Raw genomic sequence first — 19,864 nt, forward strand, 5'->3', positions numbered from 1 at the left:
CTAGTGTCCCTCGGTAAAAATCTGTAGCCTCCTCCACTGTGTTCGCTCCTGTTATGAGGTCGTCCACGTAAAGGCTCTCGCCGATGGTTTTTCTTATTTGTGGATAATCTCCTGTCGTGGACAGATGGTGGCGCACGGTGGCTGCGAGGAGGAATGGACTACTTGTCACGCCAAAAGGGACACGAGTCATTCTCCAGACCTCAATAGGAGGCTCTGGGTCTTCCTTCGTTGGAAGATGTGCATACCAGAGAAATCGGAGGGCATCGCGATCCGCTGGTTGCACCGAAATTTGCAGAAATGCCTTTTCAATATCTGCACTTAATCCAATACGATGAATTCTGAAGTTCAGCAAAACCTTAAGTAAATCTGGATTCAAGTTCGGTCCTGGTTCTAGGGCTTCGTTCAGAGATATACAACCTGCATCGTGAGAAGATGCGTCAAAGACGACTCTAATCTTGGTCGAAAGGCTGTCAGGCCTAAAAACTGCACGATGAGGCATGTAGTATAATCTGCTTACATCGTTGTTGCTTTCTTGCGATGGAAGTCGTTCTGCGAACCCATGTTATTGGTACTGACGGATAGCCTCGTCATACTTGATCACTGTCGTTTGATCTTTCATTAACTTCTTCATGAGGTTAGTCAAGCGCTTCTTTGCAACAGCTTTGTTGTCGGCGAGTTGCATGTTCAAGGGTTTCCAGGGCAGTGCTACCTCATAGCGCTTGTCCATTTTCTCTACCGATGCCGAAAATGAGCTCATGACTTCTTCGCTTTCTTCGTTCGTTTGGGCACAAGAGTCGATAATTCCAATGCTCTCTAGTTCCCAAAACGATTTGAGCTCCTTGGACAAGCTGCTGGTGTCGGCGAACACTCCGGCACGAAGCACTGCCACGGTTGAGCAGTAGGCAGCTGAGCTACTGCTGGGAATCGCTCCTTGTAGAGTCCAGCCAAATTCGGTCTTTACAGCAACTAGTGCACCTTGCAGCTTCTTGACTTCACCACACACCAAAGTCCAGTAATAGTCAGCACCGATAAGAATGTCGATCCCGCTTCCCATCAAATGGGCTGGCGCAACAGTCACGTCTGCCAGTTCATCCATGTCCGCTTGCACCTCTTTTAGGATGTCCTCAGGAACATGAAGCCGATCAGAGCAGATCTCCGGTATTTCCAGAGCTTCGATAGAGTGCTCTTTGCGGTCGTATTGACTTCGTAGCCAAATTTTTACTCTTCGGCGCTTCTCTTTGACAATGTTTCCTGCTCCTCCGAATGGATAGATAGTGATGTCCTCTTCACCTACAACCTCTAGTTGCAGTTCCCGTGAAAGTCTTTTAGTGACAAAGCTTCGTTGGCTACCTCCGTCAAAGAGTAGACGAGAGAGTGCTCTTCTTCGTCCTTCTGCCCATACTTGAGCGGTTTGGAGCAGCACAGTTGCTACCTTTTCAGATTTCTTTTCTGTCCAAGAGTGCAACTCTGTGGCTTTGTTCCCGGGTTTCGGCACCAAATATTGAGGAAATTATGGCAGGTCAAAAAAGAACCGACTGCTTCTTGGCGGAGTTTTGCCATGTGTGCGACGATACGGTCGTTGTATTCTATGGTCCGCACATAATTTAGCTCTGCGTCTTGGTCTTGTACTAAGGGCTCGATGGCTGCGTCCACCTCGTTTAGCTGTATTTGGAGGGCGCTAAGCCTCGCAGACAATACATTAAGAGCTCCTTCGTCTGCATGACTCTCCAAGAATAAGTCCGCTTCAGAAATCAGTTTAGTCACTTGAGTTCTCAATGCACTTCTTTTCAGTTTGAGCCGTTCCATCGTGGCATCAATGTTTAGAGTTCGCTTACCGCGATTGGGCTTGAGTCGTGATGTCGGTTTCAGTTGGGTGTGGCGTCGTTAGGCCTTGCTGTTGAAGGCGCGCCTCGTCGACCGTTTTTTGCCCGAGGATCGTTGCTGGTTTTCCCCGAGCTCGTAGTGGTGTCGACGTCTGTTGACCTCGTTGCCTCAATGGTAAGTTCGATCGTTTCTCCCGGGTTTCGGCACCAAATATTGAGGAAATTACGGCAGGTCAAAAAAGAACCGACTGCTTCGTTTGAGGTGAACAAAATAACTAAACTTTATTTTGTTAGGGATGCCCGTCGCCGAACGAGTTCGGAGGAGTACAGGGTTGCCCATTGACGAAAAGAATGAGGCTAAAGTTGGTAGTTTCTTCATATGCCACTAGTTCTTGCAGGCACTGCAATGACATCGCTAGCCTAGACCATATGCTCTGGCGTTGCCCCTCGTTGCAAGGCACAGAACAAATCAACGAGGACAAGTGGCTCTCCGCTATCAAGAGCCCCGATGCCGGGGCGCAACTATGGGCTGTCCAGAGGGCACACGATGCGGTGGTCGGGCAAGGCCTGACTGTCCCAACGTGGGAGCGGCCCGCAGCGCGCTGAGTCGCGTACCTCAGGACCTTATTAAAGTTTTGCATCCATCCATCCATCTAGAGTTGTAATAGTGCAATCGTAAAAGCGGTAACAGGGAAATATTTTGAAGAGTGGTTTTCTGTGTAACTGACTTTTTGCCCTACGCGGACACAATGTTCCTTGCATTTGAAAAGAAAAAAATAGTACTTCACCCGTGTTTATTTATTTGCTAAGGCACAGAAGAGCCCCCCCTTTCCACGTGTCACTTAAACTTGACACAGAATGGCATGGAGAATGCAATGCATAATGTTCGCGTGTGCTCGAAGGTACAACTTAGGTCCTTTAATGAGAGGCTCTGAGTGCGGCCCGGGCCCGCTGCTTAAAGCCTGAGCCGAACCCGGACCCGCCGAAGAACGCGTCGGACGGCCCGGCCCTATCCGCGGGCCAGGCCGGTCCCGTGCAGGGCTCTACCGTATCCACACGTGCGGAAATTATCTGCACGCACCAGGTGTCCCAACGAGCTTAAGCGTGAGTTTGGGGAGAACTGTATTGTTGATAGAGGATGACCAACGTGTTAACAGCAGTCTTCGCATCCTTTTCTTGCAGCTATCAGTGAGTCTGCCTGATGGTTTTCTTGAAACCGTACACTGCCTTCAGAAAATCGCCTCTACTTTGATTCAATTTCCGGAGCTCAATTACTCAGAGACGAGCATAACTTGCACGCGCATTTGAAAATAATTTTAATAATTTCAAAGTGGAGTAATTAGCGTTTAGGCAATTTGGTTACAGCACATATAGGACGTTATGGTTTGTAGCCCGTGAGGTTGCTAAGCTCAACGACCTAAAACAAATTTTCAGGATTACGTGAATTTTCAGATAATCATTCCCAACGTGTACAAAGAAATACATGGGAGACGCGATTACTTTAGTGCTTCAGTGCATGAAACGGCGGTTTGTGAGTAAACTAAGTATAACGGTACTGTGTTTAATGTAGGACTCATCGAGCTCATCTCAACCGCGGTGCCATGCTGAGTATTTGGCCCAAGTAGATGTGCCTTTAAAGCTGACCGGTAGGAATTGCTAAATTGATTTACCTGCCGTAAACTAATCTATCAGCTGTTATTATCATTTTTTTCATTTGGTGATTACGCATTTCGATATTTTTTCTCAAGATTATAGCTGCCGCTTCGAAAACATTCAGGTCACGGTACAGAATAACGCCTTTTTTCAGGATTTCGCCACCTACTGAATCCGAGCTCATAAATCCAAACGGGACCCTTCGGTGACAGAAATCTTGATTTGGACGTCATGTACAGTAATCAACTAAAAAATCATGAGTCATTACATTCTGAGAATATGGATGACCAGCGAAGCTGTGCAGCACACGAAAAAGAGGTGACACAGAATTTTGTTTGAACAAAGGTACGAACACATTTATTGTCTTGCTCGGTGGTCATCGTCGCGAAAGGTACGCGCATACATTCATTTTTACACATCCGCGTTTATTCTTGCTACAGATTCGTTATATACACTCGTGTTTTCATTTCGCGATGTATTGAGGGAAAGAAATGGAAACCGACTGGCAGTGGGCCAGTGCCCTCAACGGCTTCGCAGAAGCAGGGGCAGCCTGGGAACGCCAGCGTGAGGAGGGGCACCGGAGCCAGCTGTGGAAGAAAACAACGACACCGAACGTGCGGTTATGCAGACACAAAAGGTTTACTTTTAAACTCCAACGCTCAAATTGTTAACTCCCTCGTTATCATTATTATTTTATGCACCTAATTGAACCACTCGATTCTTGGCCGATCCCTCACTGTGGGTATGTACAACGGCCACTCAAGACAACAACAACAATAACTATGCCGAGAGGCGCCAACGAACCAGCTGTTGTGTTGAGCCATTGCTGATGATGATAGTTTTTGCTGACAGATTTGTTGACGGACACCAAAAATGCTCAGAACTCTAGCCATAAACAGTTTCGCTGTAAAAAAAGGTGGCGGCGTGTCGCGATATCTAACTCGGAAAAGAAGGCCGTGCACATAGGCCTTTCGAGGAGGGTGAAAAACCCATGAACTCGCACGGCTACATTCATTGAGGTGCTTCTACTGATGTCGTCATCTCTGCCATGACGACTGCTTTGCAGAATGTCATAACGTGCGGGTCGGTTCACCTGACAAGGTTGAGTTTTCTCAGCGCGAAAATATGCGAGTATAAATAGACATACCTTGGTGCTAGATTCCCGTTTAGGTTTTGTCTGCACGAGTCTATAAATCGCAGGCGGGGCACCCACTGGTTGCACGAGCAATTTGCAATTGTTCTTGCCTCTCATACAAGTAGGTCTAGGTGCAATGTAATTTTTTTCTGTAGGCAAAATAAATCAGGCTATAATAAGTTCAAATTACCCGATGTTAAGAAAATCAGCCTGCAGCATCAGAGTCATAGTTCAGGTTGCAGCCGCTTTCAAATAACGATGACGGACCGCACTGACCAGCATTTATTTGTAGATCTTATATTTTATATATTTCTTGGGATCAAAGTATATTGTAGAAGTTCAATATGCGTATTTGCCGACGGATCTACCATTCTTGACGGTTTCCCTACATTTTGTTTACAACATAATCTTCCATATGCTTGGAGACTCTCTCGAAATAGCGACCTAGAGGTAAGACCATATAGGCAGCTATGCTCAAAAAGATGTTTAATGCCGGATTGGGTGACGCATTTCTCAATAGAATTGTAGGCAGACTTCAGCAGTATTGACGGCATCTAACGGAAATCTCGAGGTGTGGAGACATGACGCGAGCGTGTGAAAGTGTGCGAGAATTAGCAAAATAGTTACGATGTATGCAGAGACGTCACTTCGACTAATTTAAGTGCGCCCTCAACGAACAGGCGCTGTATTGTCGAGTAATTAGATCCAAAGCACGGTATTATACGCTTAGAGAGCTATTGGTGCTTAGCTATAAGCCGTAGTCGCGTTTGTGCAGTTTTCCCCCTCATCCAGCCTTTGCGCGCTTTATCTCCTTTCCGCTCTTTCACCAACGGCTTCTTTCACAACCCGTCGCAGTGGGTAAGCGCCTTGGCTCGAAGAGCAAGAGCCTGCTCCTTGGCCAATCTCCCATAGTGGGTATGCGCCACTGTCTGCGACACAAGACAAGACAAGACAAGACAAGACAAGCAAGAGCGTGTGCGTTGCGCGTGTCGGGTGCTGGCGTGGAATAGAACACGAAGGGCTCGCTACTGGGACCCGCATCGCAGATCCTCAGGAACCACCTACAACCACGATCACAAATGGCACCGGACCCGTCTGGCGAGTAAGTGAACCCATCAGGGGCAAGCATTATCCTGGGCACGCGAACTCGTAATGGGTGCCACAGGGTGCACTTCCGATCGCGCTCGAACACAATCGGCGCTGAACTTCTCGGTTTCTACTGATGTCATTTGCGCAAACTACGGGATGCGTCCATGGGGAGTGGCGAAATTTCCGCCCCATCAGGCTCGAATGCAGTCAGAAGGCTCCGAGTGGCGACCGCATAAGTGTTTCAGCTCGCATTTAGGGTAAAATTTCAACATAGCGAGTGAAAGGCTGCCTTACGAGTCGAGTCTTTGCTAGTGGCTGCTCAGCTATGAACACAAGGATCTGTCGCTTACTCAGAATGCACGATTGAATGCGTGGCGGCGGAAATTCCTTATTCGTGTTGAATGTGATATCGCTTCTCCGTTGTGTTCGTGATTTGGTAGAAGTTGCTGCAAAATTTCGAATAATATGCTGGTGCGCTTGTAGGTGAATCATTTGTGATATTACGCAGACGTAACCCACCGGACAGAATGGCAGAAGGACAATTTAGAGGCACTTCAATGTGCCCTGATAGAGTTGTTGGGTCTTAGCGCCTATGTTTATGCTGCGTAACTGCAAAAAGCGCTATAAAAAAGCCTGATAATCGCGATTAATTTGGTGCCCCGAGAACGAAGGTTAGCACAGGAAGTTATTGATGTTCGTGCATGCGGCTTGAGTAATTCCTCCTAAGTTATTTATTGCGCTCATTTCTTTGGAAATTTCGAAGGGCTAATAGTATTCGAGACATGGCAGGATAATTATTCTGTCTGTACATGCGTGATAATTGGGAATAGTTCCATATAGAAAGCGACGCGCCATTGCTGAAGCAGGTTTGTGGGGTTTTACGTGCTAGAACCGGCCATCTGATTATGAGGCACGTGGTGTTGGAAACTCTGAAATATGATTTACCACCTGGTGTTTCTCCAACGTTAATCTAAATATCTATGATTGCGCGGTGGTCCTTTAGGAACGGGAACACGCGAGCGCGGGGACGGTGCGCTGCGGAGACTGTTTAGAGGGCCAGGAAGTGGCAGCAAGGGGAAGCATGTGCGCGTGTGGCCCCATCTAGTGGTCAGGTTATAGTATTGCAAATGATCGGAAACAATGGACGCGACTGTTTGACGCTAGAAAGACGACGTCAAGAAAAAGTCATGTAGTTGGCTATCATGGCAGGGCTGGCTCATCCACAAGACAGAGCTCCCGTAGACACTAACCCCGGAGTTCCTTACAGCAATTATTCTTAAGAAACGTTTATAGCTGACTTGGCCTAGGTAGCCCGTTGGGAATATATTCCTGAAGCACACGCGACGCAGAAAACGCACTGCAATGATGGAACTATCGTGTACGGCGTGCTAGATCGTATGCATCGTCATCAGGCTGAAAGCTAAGCTCACGGTCATGATCGCTTTTCGAGTGAGTCGTTATTACCGACTGGCCCGTTAATAATGTGATAAATCCCATATACTGTTTAATAAAATGCGCCGCCTCAGAAGATGAAAACTGCGTCTCCGTGAACTTTGTAAATCTAAACGTGTTCTCACGTGCATTCCTTGTCGCGAAAACCACTCTTCTGATACAGAAATGATTTGGCAGAAACGTCACTTGCATCTTGGTGGTGCGAACTTTATATTTATGTAAATTAGCCGTACTTAAACCAAATTTCACAAGAGTCTTTAGTTGTGCTCGGCTACAAAATGGTCTAGATCATGATACTGTGAAATGGAGAGCTAACCATCACGGACTGTTTACAGAACTTCTGCAGTTCGGCATAACCAATATTTTCTATCCCGTGTGAATAGTTTACTCTATCACTTCCGGGTGTATTTCGAGCAAAAGACTAAAGCCAATGTATGGTATGATGCAAAACCAGCTCTGTGATATTCCACAAAATGAAGGAAGGTTCATGAAAAGAAAAACTGACATCCACACATATGTGGCGAAGCTCACATGGTGGATCGACCGCCTAGGAAAGGCGTTGGCGGCGAGTTCGAATCCCGGACGGGGACCAATTTTGCTTCAACTACGAAGCTTTGTTTCTGAGAAAGCTGTGTGGGTTTTCTTTGTGGCTTCGTGTTGCATACGGGTAGATGTCAATTTTTTTTCTCACGAACCTTCCTGCACCACGCGGGATCCTGCAGAACTGATTTGCCATATTCATTGTGTTTCTGCTTCGAGTTATGGATTAATTCTGCCTCGCATTGCGACCTGCTAGCCTCCTGGTTAGTTCAGATGGTATGGTGACCACCCCGGTAAGGCGTCGGTCCCGGGTTCGAATCCCCGACCAGAAGGAATTCTTCAACTGCAAAGCTTTGTTTCTGAGAAACCTGTGCGTGTTTTCTTTGTAGCTTCTTGCTAGATGTGGGCACATGTGAACCTTTCCTTTCACTAACCTTCCTCCACCTGACGGGGTACCGCTGAACTGATTTGCCATATTCACTGTCTTTGTGCTTCGAATTGGCCTATAATTCTCCCCTGTCTTATATAATACCGGTATGTGGGGAGTTTCAGGAAATAAAGAAAGGTAGAATCCTGCGCTACAGTGCGATCTGCTAGCCTGCTAGTGGAGATGGTATGGCGACCTTCCCGGAAAGGCCACGGTGTGGGGTTCGAATCCCCGACCAGGACAAATTTTTCTTCAACTGTGGAGCTTTGTTTTCGAGAAACATGCGTGGGTTTCCTTTGCAGCTTTACACGTGTAGGTGTGAACTTCCTTTCATGTGCTCTGACATACAAGTGGTAGCTGAAGCATGACGCAATTGTGGGAGATCTCAAGTGCCACGTCGACATTTGTTAGGGATTGCAGAGTACCTTTCAGCGAAAGGGTATGAATAGCTCGGACAAAAAATAGGACAATTCGAACCATTGGCATCACGAGTTTACAGGGCGACGTACTGAAAACCTTCATCGCTGCACTATAAAATATTCTGTGGAAAAAATAAACGAGCGTCACCTGCATTATTGGTTGTCGTATCTTATTTCGCTCACTTATTACATCTGCTTCTTTATTATACTAGAAAGATAGATCTGTCACACAAATTAAAGATTATCTTTCCGCCTAAACTCGAAACGTTTTTAGAATAACGTTCAGTTCAAAGAAATCTTCTGTTATAAAAGTAATATTTGGGTCATCTTTCCCTCATTTTTATTAATAGTGTTTCCCTCCACATTGCAAAAAAAAAACTTCGCGAAGTTTCCTCACTTGGGGGAGTACCTTTGCTTCGTTTGGAACGACACCTTTCATGCAGTGTGACGGTGTCGAATGCTGCGATGCCCCTGTAACAAATCAATAAGTGTCGCAACCTATACGTAGGGACAAAACATCCGTACAAAATATTTCCGCCGCTACGTGACATCCACATTGCAGCTCTAGCACTACATGTATGAAATCATGCATGGAATGCCGTGCTTGGTCTGGGCGACTGCTGCGTTTTTTATAGAAATCAGGACACACTGGCTCACAAATAGCAGATTTGTCTGCCTACACGTACGCGGCTGATTAAGAATTGTTGACTATTAGGCCAGTTGGTGTATCACGTGGTGCCGCTGAGGGTAAATAAGGGCGGGAAGAAACGTAGGGGACAGGACAGACGCTCAAGCTGCCCCTGAAAGGTAATGGTAGATAGTAGGACAACGAACAACTCTCATTTTCTTGAACCTATTTTTCGTCCTAATTTAGACGAATAAATCTCGGGCAATAAAGCGGAAGCATATTGGTCAACGTAAACTGAACGAAACATTTTTGAATGAAAGAGTGTTCTTCTTCCAAAACATTTGCGCCTAAAATGTTTGCTTTTGCGTTTCTTCCTTTTTGTTAAACGTTGCCAGTGCGCCTCGCTGTGGTTGTGACATTCCCTTTATTATTCTTCTTTCAGTGACAGCGAATCCAACCCTCCCGCCTCGGAAGCCAGCACGACAGCTGATGAGCAGCAAGGGAGGGTAAAGCCGGCCGGTGGGAGTAACATGGCTGCTTACCTGATCGCGGCCTGCTGTTGCTGTAGCTGCTTATTTGTGGTTGCTGCCCTGTTCACTGCCGCTCAGGGCGTTGTACAAGCTAAACGCCTCACGGAATTACTGACACCAGAGAAGTACGAGTTCGAAGCGTGGGCGACGGTGTCCGACGTCCACGAGTGCTCGTCTGTCGTCAGGTGCGTTCTCAGAGCTCGATTGTCTGTGAAGGAGAAGGAAGCTGAGAAAACTTTGGGCAGGTTTCGATGGGCCTGAGGCCTCCGTTGGGAAGATCATATGTAATACACTGGAGCGCACAGATAAGCTTATCTCGGAAACCAATGCGCCTGCTTTCAAGAGTTTTGTTGGATTTAAATGGAAAATATGAAAATCTTACGAATAGATGTAGTTGATTTTCAATTTAGGCCGACAACGTTATAAGAGCATTCTCTTCAATGCTATATTTCAAAAAAAAAAGAATCAAGCAATAAGTTATCAATAAGCAATAAGCAAAATTATGTAAGAACGCTCCGAAATATGCGCGGAGTAACGAAATAAAATTTATTTTTACGTGCTCCATTGAGTTGTACCGCGATCCCATATCAGGATTTCCGCTGCACCCTCGTAAATGTTGTAGCAGCTTTACTTAAGGTGCAAATAAATACAAAAATGCTGCTGGTTGACATGACCTAGAGGGCACGCTTTACCGCAGTTCGGTACCTTCTTTCGGCGCAGAATACGGCTTTGGAAACTTCATGTTTCTTTATTATGTGATAGTGACTGGCTATCATTGTGTCTCTGTGATCCCTTCTTTCTTCCTCTCCCTAGTTTCCTCTCTCTTTACCTGCCTGCCCTTCTCTCCGCAGCGTAGGGTAACAAACCTGATTTTCCTCTCTTGTTAACATTCTACCTTCCACTTTCTACTGTCTCTCTTTTTGTCTTCTTCAAGCTAGTCAAGCGTAGGAAATTGGAAAATATCTGGACTAAAAGAAAATGTTGCTTCCTCGCATTTGAAATATTCGCTTTCCCTTACATCAAAGAAGTTTTATTAAAAGTGCTCTTTGGCTGACTTATAATGCTATATGTTTCTGCTATTTCTGTTTTTTATATTAGGGTAAGAAAGTTATAATTCATTACGAGCAAATGCTTCCTTTTAAGTATTGTACCAATTCTTGCAAAACAAGCGATGAGAACTTTGCGATGATAGCAATGCAATAACGAACAATGCAGTGTACTTTGCTTGTGTAAATAGGCAGGCAGCTCAGTGGCCTGTCATGGATCTCCACGGAAAGTTGACGGGCGCACGAGAAATAATAAGCCAGTTTTCTCTCGCACCTAATGTATAAGCCAAGTTTTCTTCTTGGGGTGGCACGCGCAAATTGCTAAACTATGGGGTTATCGCTTCTCTTTGATAGCCATTATTTTTGGTCTACGCCACCAAGACGCTTTCAATGTGTATGAAAAAAACTTATGCTAGAAGCTGTCTACTATACCATCAAAGAAGGCTGTAATTTCAAGAAGGCTGTAAATGTGGAACGTGTCACGGTGTGTAAAAAGCGTCGATCTGAGACGTATTGATGAGCTCAAGGTGACTAGTGAGGGAAACATTATAGACTTTATATCTCCGTCAATATCGGCTCCTAGAAACAAGCTTTCTTGTATTTTAGAAAAGATATCGTACACTTCCAGCGCATCACTCTTGTTTCAAGAAAATGGGTTTCACTGCTCCAATAAAGCGCGCCAGCTAGGGGACGTATTGTATTTGTTCTTTGTAAGGTGTGCTTTGATTTGCTCAATTTGACAAATAATTTACTCAATTTGACACATAACTGAGTAAAAAGCAGATGGAAAAAAGACAGATGTACCTTAAAAATTGAGTGCATACATTGAAGTTTCAAAAGCTTTGGCATATTTAAGAACCCCTCTCTAGTTTCGTAAATTGCAAACATACAACGGACCCTTTGATAAGTGCCAAGCTGGATGTTCTGCGAAGTATTTTTCCCAAACAATGGCGGCCCATTTTCAATATATATGCTGGATAATAGGCTATTAGTGTATCGTTGTCTCTTTCTTGCATTCCTTCCCATCGTCGTTTCAGCAGCAAAGCAAAAGTAAAGAAACGTATGTCCAGTGATTGCTGTTTTTGCGTATCGTTGGCCGCCATGTCATGGGAAACTGTGCATCGAGGGAAAGCCAGCCTCGCCCTTTGTTAGAAAAAAAACTATTTATTGCGATCGTAGGCCACACGGTCGCGAACATGTGTTCAAAATATTACACTGGTGTACAACGCAAAATGAGTTTGACATTCGGGCACTCTATTGTCTAAGCAGGCGTGCGAATGACGTAGTGCGCGTTGTCACCAAGATTAGCGACGGTCGCCCATAGAATACAGGAGACGCAGTGCGGACATCACCTCTTCTTCGAACGTGGCAGGCAGCAACAATGGAGCGAAAATGTCATCCAGAGACAATTCAAGCTGTTTACGAAGAAAACAAATATAATTATGAGGTCGCTGAATAATCCCTACGAAAATAAAAACTCAGAGCGCTAAAAAGACGAAGGGCGTAGAAAAAGAAACGCACACCACACCAGTGCGTGTGGTGTGCGTTTCTTTTTCTGGGACCTTTGTTTTTTTTAGCACTCTAAGTTCTTATTATAATGCATTACCAACTAGCCCACCTATCCATCCTTTTGCAATCCGCACAACATTGTGCATCACTAAATGCATTGTTCGAACGAGCAAGAATATGAATGTGGCACACCTGATACTTTACTCATGTATCGACTATGAAAACCAGATGCAGTGTACTGTATTGTTAAAGGGCAAGGAAACATTTCTAGTTGGCCAACAAAATATATTTTTTTTGCAGACTATTCACTTCCTTAGTGTTCCGATGTTATCAAAACGCACAAATTCCCTTGGAGTGCTTGCGCTTTAGTTTTCGTTCCTACTGAAAACACACAGCGACCCTTTTTTATGGAGGTGAGCACTGATGGCGTTGCAGAATGGAAGCAGAATGGAAAGCTATCCCTGTTGTGAGTGCTTCCGCAATCAGAGAAGCTGCTGGTTTACAAATCTCTTTCTGACGCCTACATGTATTACTGCCCCTTAGTCTGGGGGTAACCACAACGCAAACGAACCTACCCCAACTGCCAGATGTTCAGAGAAAAATTTACACTTCATTTTCAACGTTGTGTTCGCTGAACACGCGTCATTAGTGTTCTAAAAGTACCGTGGTATAAAAAAAAAGACATTGACTGCTACAGGTTAACCAGAGAGCAAAGAAAAAAGCTTCCTTTAGATTGACATGGTGAATTGAGCCCGCAAAAGTTTATTCTGTAGAACACGAGAAAGAACGTACTAGAAGGTTCCGATGTGTCGTTCAACTTACGCTCTCAACTTGTAAGAAAATAGCCTACTAATAATGTTTTTGACAAGGCAGGCCCCAACCTTATTTTTAAAGCTAACCTCGCTATAATTGAACCCGCCCTTCCGATACAGATTGAGCATTTTCTTTCTGATGTTTCAATTGAGTAACGGCTACTGGTATAACTGCTTTACTCACTAGTAAGGGATGAGCGTATATTCGAAAGTTTCGATTAATTTGTACTGTTCGATTCTGTATTCGAATCGAATAGAGAATATGTTTCGGATGCTTTTCGAATATTTCATCATGTCAAATGCGCGCAATTAAACATAAAATTGAAATAAATTTCCACGTTGAAATTTCACCACCCTGGGCATTGTACAGACATAAATCGTGAGAACTTGCGTGGTGCAGCAGGCTACTTAGCGTAGGTAGCCTTGCCTTAATGGCTATGCATTGATCCTTCGCACTCTGTGAAGAGGGCTGTACATTCGAAGAAACTACTTGTTTACTCCGAATTGTCCATTGGAACTCGTAATAAACAATGCTCCATAACATACTGTGTCGTGACAGAAGCTTTATGACTTTTAGAATACTAGGATATTACCATCGTTTTATATTAATGGCCATAACGGCTATTAATTTTTACAAAGTAATTGAAAGATATTCAATATTCTATGCGATTCGAATCGCTTATGGCACGATTTCATTCGTATTCGATTCGGTCTCAGAAATCGCTATTCTCCATCCATAATCACTGATGTTCAAGCAGGCGTACGACCTGCATCTTTGCTGGGACCCCTTAAGATTTGTACACATTTTTGGCCTGTACATGACAAATAACATAACACAGTCTACTCGCGCAGCAAACATTCTTAACAATGAAATTCGGAGCGTGAGGCACGACGTTTCGAAAGCACCGTGCACTTTTAAGGTACATCTCTACAATAGACGAGTGCACTCCAAACCTGGTAATTTTCACTTGCGCCTTCGTTTACAGTGCAGGATTCAAAGGAGACAAAAAATAGTCGTTCAGAAAAGCCGTCCACCTTCCAGAAATTGACCAGGGTCACGATTCACACGTATCTGAGATTCAGTGGGAAAACGCTGGCGCTGCTAGCCAACAATCATCCGGTAGGACACCTCGGCGTTGAGCGCGCTCACCAGGTGGTGGTGCGCGGTGGGGTTGGTCACAAGTTAGCCGATATTCGTGGCAACTTTCGTTTATCGAGTCATGCGGTGAAGTGGGCGCTGAGAAAGTTTGCGACGTGTGCCCGGCTTTGCGCCAAGGCAGTGAATGCACCACTGTGCCCACTTCCTAGTGGCCCTGCCCTTCGAAGTCATATAAGTGGATTTTGCCGTGCCAATATTTGTCAAAAGCTATGGAGCTGTGAAAGCGTGTATTGTACTTTCTGCTTGCGCATTTGTGGTAGCCATTATTAGGGGGGAGCATGTACCGGTTATTAAAAGGGATGCTTGCATACTGGCTGTTAAGACGTTCTCTGCTAGACGGAGAACACCGCGAATTACGTACTAGAATAACGCCACCGCACAGCACAAAAACGTCACGCAATATAGCTCACACACGCAAATTGTTAAGAAGAGACCAAGTGATGGAGTACTGCACGAGTTAACACTGGTACCTCGTCTTCTTCGTGTTCTTTTACCAACGTAATACCACTGTCATTGCGCCCATCAGCCCGATGGACTGACCATACGGTCACACTCGCACGTATGCTTATATCGTGCGAACGCCAATTACACATTGACGCCAATCGTCGGGTGTGTCGCTTTGCGTAGCCCGAATGCAAGAGAGCTTTTGCGCGCATCGCAGTTTCCTTTACGTTAAAGACGCAGCCACAGATGGGCAAGTGTATGGCATTTGATTACCTGCTTCACGAATGCTTCGCTTGAGATAGACGCCGAAAAGTGCGTTTCATCATCCTATTTTGATCAAGCAGTTTCGTTTGAAAGGAAATACTTAAAACTACGAATGAGTCTTTAACTGAGCTAGTTGGTTCATTGTTCGAGGATGGTAGCAGCAGAAATTGTAGAGCACGGACACTAAAAAGAACAAACAGACGTGGACGCAGCTACACCCACGTCTGTTCCTTCTTTTCTGTGTTCCACAATCTCTGATCATACAATCCTCGAAGGACTGAAGACTACGACGTATGTTACATTGCCGGCTGTTGGGCTACTGTGTACGCCGCCGTACGAACACCACTGTGAACCACCACTTAACAGTAGGCTGTCAGTGGTTGTGGCTGCAATTATAAGTCGGAAATGTATTTCCAGAATTCTTTTTTATTAACGCTTGTTTGGAATACTGGAACTGGAGTCTTTCTCTGTTGCGTCTATCATAGCAAGCTTGGCTATTTTAGGAGTCATTCTTCCGTGAATCAATAATTTAGTCTCATGTGTGCCAATGCTTGTCCGTTCCTTCTCTCGCAGGGATGTCTTCTCGAAGAACGGAAACCTCGGCGACGCTGCTGTCTCCGCACTTCTCTGCATGGGTGTCGCGGCTCCGCACCTGATGGGCCTCGGCGGGGGATTCCTGGCGCTCTACTATGACGAGTGAGAGCATAGGCCCCGCGTGCGAAATGACTCAGCTTCTCATCAAATGCAAAATCTCGGACATTGGCTACGAGGTCGTGCGCTGTCTTGACTCGCACTCATAGCAAATTGAAACTTTTATCGGAAAGGATAGCCTTTAGCCTAAGATGGGGGTGAGGTATAAGGTGAAACAAAGCATGCCTGCCTTATTAGCACAGTCAAGCAAAATCTAAATGTTGCGTTGCTGCCTCCTTGCGGTGGCACCCGCTGGTCGTACCACGCCAACCTTAGAGGTCGGTTGTGCTCGTCCCTGAGGTTGTGCTCGTACCAGATGACGTGTTTGAAATTGACTTTGATCGCAGCTCAGTTAAGGTATCCCACTTGTGTTGCCCTCCACTTGCTCAACAGCTGGTGTAGTGGATGGCCTAGGTCTTGTCTTGTGGTTAAGGACCGTGGTTGCTCTGGGAATAAGAAGGATGTTCGAAATCCACTAACATAAAAGAAGCACCCTATCATGTTCCAGTGGGGCAATCCGGTGGTCTAATGCAGTGACGGATGACGTGGTGTCATAGCTATGGTCCACCAATAGTTGACTCATGTCGAAACACTATAGTTGCACGCAGTAATTACTTCAGCAAACTCTGGGGCAAGTGTCAGCGGGATCTGCAAGTGGGGTGATTTAGCCAGCAAGGGAATTGTGGTTAGTGCATGAATTTGGCTCAACTTCGTTTCTCTGTTTTTAAGCGGTTTCGCGACTCTGCAAACTCATCATTTTCAACAAAGCACTGTGTGGTAAGTATTTAGGTGAGCAATAATAAAACTGTCCGGCAGCAGGATTAAAACTCAGGACCTCTACCTCACAAGGGCGACATTGAAGCCATTAGAGCACCGACGCATGCACTGCCAAGCGGCATACAGCACGAATAAGTATTTCTCGCGGGCAAGCCAGCGCGTTCACACACTTGGCGTTTTTCGGCCTGGACGACATGAACCGCTGCAATTTGTAGCGTTTATGCGTGTTTGCAGGGTCTACTGTAGTTCGAAAAGTCTAAATTGCTTACAAATTGAGCACAGTGAAGGGAGCTAAAGCATTATAAACAAAGCCACTTGAGCAACTGAAGTTGCAAGCAGGAATATCAGACAAATCTATGTACTAACCGTCATTCTCATAGTGGCAGCACGATGGCAGCACCAGATTCTATGAAAACTTGATAGGAAGCTCTATGTGTTATACAATAACATTTCATCGCATTCTTAGGTTCACTCCAAGCACTTTCAGGTCGGCGGAATTTTAGATTCCTGTGTGCCGTCATTTCAGCCTCTTGCACTAAACATATTGAAATGTATGACGTTGAGATGAAACCGCGCTTTGTAATTATCGGCATAGGTGGGGATAAGGGTTCAACAGATATTTCTCAAACATGGCTTAAAGCGCTCATTTCGGCACAAATAATTCCCTCTTAGGATGAAACCTTGATAGAGACTGCTTTGCTTTAATGTGTACAGCTATACAGTACAGCTATCGGTATTGTGTACAAACAAGACGCACATGCACGGGAAAGAACAAGTACAGACGACTGAAATTGGCCCAAAGATACGTCAACCAAGTAGTTTAGCTTCTAGCTTATAGAGTGGAAACTCTTGATTAGGTGGTTTAACAATCCATAAAATGATTTTATGCAATGAGAAGGAAAAATTGGCATTTGACACGCCATTTCAGTAATGTATGAACCATTGTGGCAGACTGAACACTGCTAACCATACGCTTCTGCATAGTCTCTTGGCTCTGAAAACGCCTTGCCACGCCGTACTGTGGTCGACTGCGCAACACAGATCCAGGAATTTAAGCACTTGGCCTTTCGGCTATCTGCTGAACTTCAGTGTGACAGCGTCAATCAAGGTGGTGTGTTTCCACAAAAACATGTTTCAGTTCGCCAATGAAATTTTAGTACGGCCTTGAAATATTACGCGTATTTTCGGCATTTTGTCGTAACGTCATTGCTGTGTTATAGCAGAATCCTGGTCATGTATAAAAGACTGCTATAACGCTGCAGCAAAGTTATGAATAAATGCCGTAAATACGCGCAGTATTATAAAGGCATACCCACTGGACGTTGCTAATAGACAGTTTGGCTAAATTCAGAGCGCGAGCTAATGGGACACAATCTAAAGCACAAGCAAAGAAGGGACACGGCTCTTTCTTTTGCCTTAGCCTGCGTACCAGTAGTTTCTGATCAACATTTCTCATCAACTCAAAGTTGTTGAAATACGGAAGCCCTTTTGAAATATAATTTCTGGAAAGCACATGGAGTTTCGCGGGTGCATTGTGATAAAGTTCGACAAATGGCCGCCGGCGCAATGATTACCCGATACCCGCTTATGGCCACATTTAAAAATAAAGCAAGATTGGCCCACATGGGACGCAGAGAACGTGCTGGCGAAGTGCCTTCCCTCCTGTGCCCTCCGTGCCGTGCTACCAAAGACTAAGGATAAGTAAATAGGAGCCAGCATGACGTAGGGTAGCTAGCCTCGCCAAGGAAAACGATATCTGACGCCACCTACCGTTTCTTTCGGGGCATGTCTCTGCGTTGGCCGTTGGGAAACAGGACCCACGCGGTTGACCGACCTTTGGAGCTTTTGTATCGTTTGTCTTAGATGACAAGCGTTCGTCGGAATTGACCTTAGCCACATGTTTTCCGCTGTACTATATCCTATACTTTCGCTGCGCACCACAGCTAATACATACCGCTTTTGTATACCTGTCGGAAGGCCTATTTCACAAGATACTTCTTAGCATCTATTCATTGTTAGGCTTCACTTGTTCGGGCGGTGCTTTGTACATTAGCTTTTCCTTCATCCACGGCATGTAGTTCTGTTCTGTTATGACGAACTAGCTCGAGCCTATAAGAAGGGGAACCGCGGGAGCATTTTGCTGCTAGGCACCACCATTTGAAGCTAACTCATAATGAAGCGAAAGAAAGCTTAGGGGAAAGTATAAGTAGCTTTTTGACTGAAGTCTACGAGAGATAGGTGAAATTAAAGTGTATCGATAAACAACTTGCCTTTGGTAGAATTGAAAGCCACAACATCGGGATTAGAAGGTCCTTGCGCTACCAATCGGGCTGCAGCGGCGGCTGTTCTCTCTCGTTCACATTATTGGGCATTTTGGAAAGACAACTGTGGCCTTGTGGGTCGCCAAGTTTCTTTGCATCTACTAACGGAGCTGCCCAGCGCACCTGAAAGGACAGCTTATCGTCCAAGTGTGTGTTTATGTTTACATAACTCCTCCTCTATTTTGATTCGAAGCTGGAAGGTGAAGGGACGAGAAATGTAAATATGACTTTACATTTCTGAGACAAAATTTTGGGCAACTTACGATTTGCGTTTAGTCTTCTTTATTTGTTCTCATCCCTCCTAATCCCCATGAGCGGCCTAGAGCCGTCCCCTTCCTTAAAATAAAGGCTCCATTCATTCATTCATTCATTCATTCATTCATTCATTCATTCATTCATTCATTCATTCATTCATTCATTCATTCATTCATTCATTCATACGAATGCACTCCGAAGTGCAACAAAAGCCAGGTTTGTGCATTTTGCACATCCGAGCAATATTCTATTTCGTCTACGTAACCTTAAGTACCCAGTAGTCCAATTTCTTCAATACAAACAAGTCAACATTTGTGAATAATATTTAGCGCCATTTTAATATTATCTGAAGCCATGACTCATCGCGAGAAATTTGTGTAGAAAAAAATAGTGGTTTTTGAAGAGCCTCAGTGTGTCACCTTTTGATTTGTGCCACACGCAGCAAAAGCGATAAAGTCGAAGCTTTGAATGCCCTTGGAATATCGCCAGCTGACGTGTCCAACGTGGATGAGAACACAGTCAAGCGAGGTACGCTTTCGTTGGTTTATTCAACTTTGAGTGCGTTCAAGTGCCAATGATCAACACAACGGAAAATTATAGCAGTAACGTCAATAACTGGGCCAGAAGCCTAAATAAATTTAAAAAATAATTTTGCCACTTAAAAGTCGGAAAGAAAGAAAAACGTCGCAATTTAGCCCGCAAAGCCAAGCATCGATTGCGATAAAAATTATTAGAGGGATATATAAGTAAAGGCAGTAGTTTCATCGGCTGTGTACACTTTTAAACATTCGGTAACTGAACAAATAAACAAGCCTGGTGTCACGTGCACACAGGCAAACTTGAACAGATCTGACCCTATGACCGTGGACACTCCCTCTGAAAACACCTGTT

At 45.0% G+C, this 19,864-nt stretch overlaps 2 protein-coding genes across 2 annotated transcripts in view; one reads left to right on the plus strand and one right to left on the minus strand.

Moving 5' to 3' along the window:
- Positions 1-562: 562 nt before the first annotated feature.
- Positions 563-1,096, minus strand: LOC139047847 (uncharacterized). The gene has a single exon (XM_070521987.1). It carries the CDS (start codon positions 1,094-1,096, stop codon positions 563-565), a length of 534 nt encoding a protein of 177 aa, XP_070378088.1.
- A 4,456-nt stretch (positions 1,097-5,552) lies between these two features.
- LOC135899101 (glutathione hydrolase 1 proenzyme-like) overlaps positions 5,553-19,864 on the plus strand; it is an 89,250-nt gene continuing 74,938 nt past the window's right edge. Inside the window, exons 1-4 of the mRNA XM_065428379.2 lie at positions 5,553-5,713; positions 9,609-9,881; positions 15,504-15,626; positions 19,416-19,501. Of these exons, the coding sequence (XP_065284451.1) occupies positions 5,691-5,713; positions 9,609-9,881; positions 15,504-15,626; positions 19,416-19,501 (505 nt within the window). The 5' untranslated portion in view covers positions 5,553-5,690. The remainder of the gene's footprint in view (positions 5,714-9,608; positions 9,882-15,503; positions 15,627-19,415; positions 19,502-19,864) is intronic.

This window comes from Dermacentor albipictus, chromosome 7, assembly GCF_038994185.2.
Source record: "Dermacentor albipictus isolate Rhodes 1998 colony chromosome 7, USDA_Dalb.pri_finalv2, whole genome shotgun sequence".
Lineage (NCBI taxonomy): Eukaryota > Metazoa > Arthropoda > Arachnida > Ixodida > Ixodidae > Dermacentor > Dermacentor albipictus.

Excerpts from the sequence above, each read along its gene's own strand:
- LOC139047847 (XM_070521987.1), bottom strand. The coding sequence starts at position 1,096 with ATGGATGAACTGGCAGACGTGACTGTTGCGCCAGCCCATTTGATGGGA.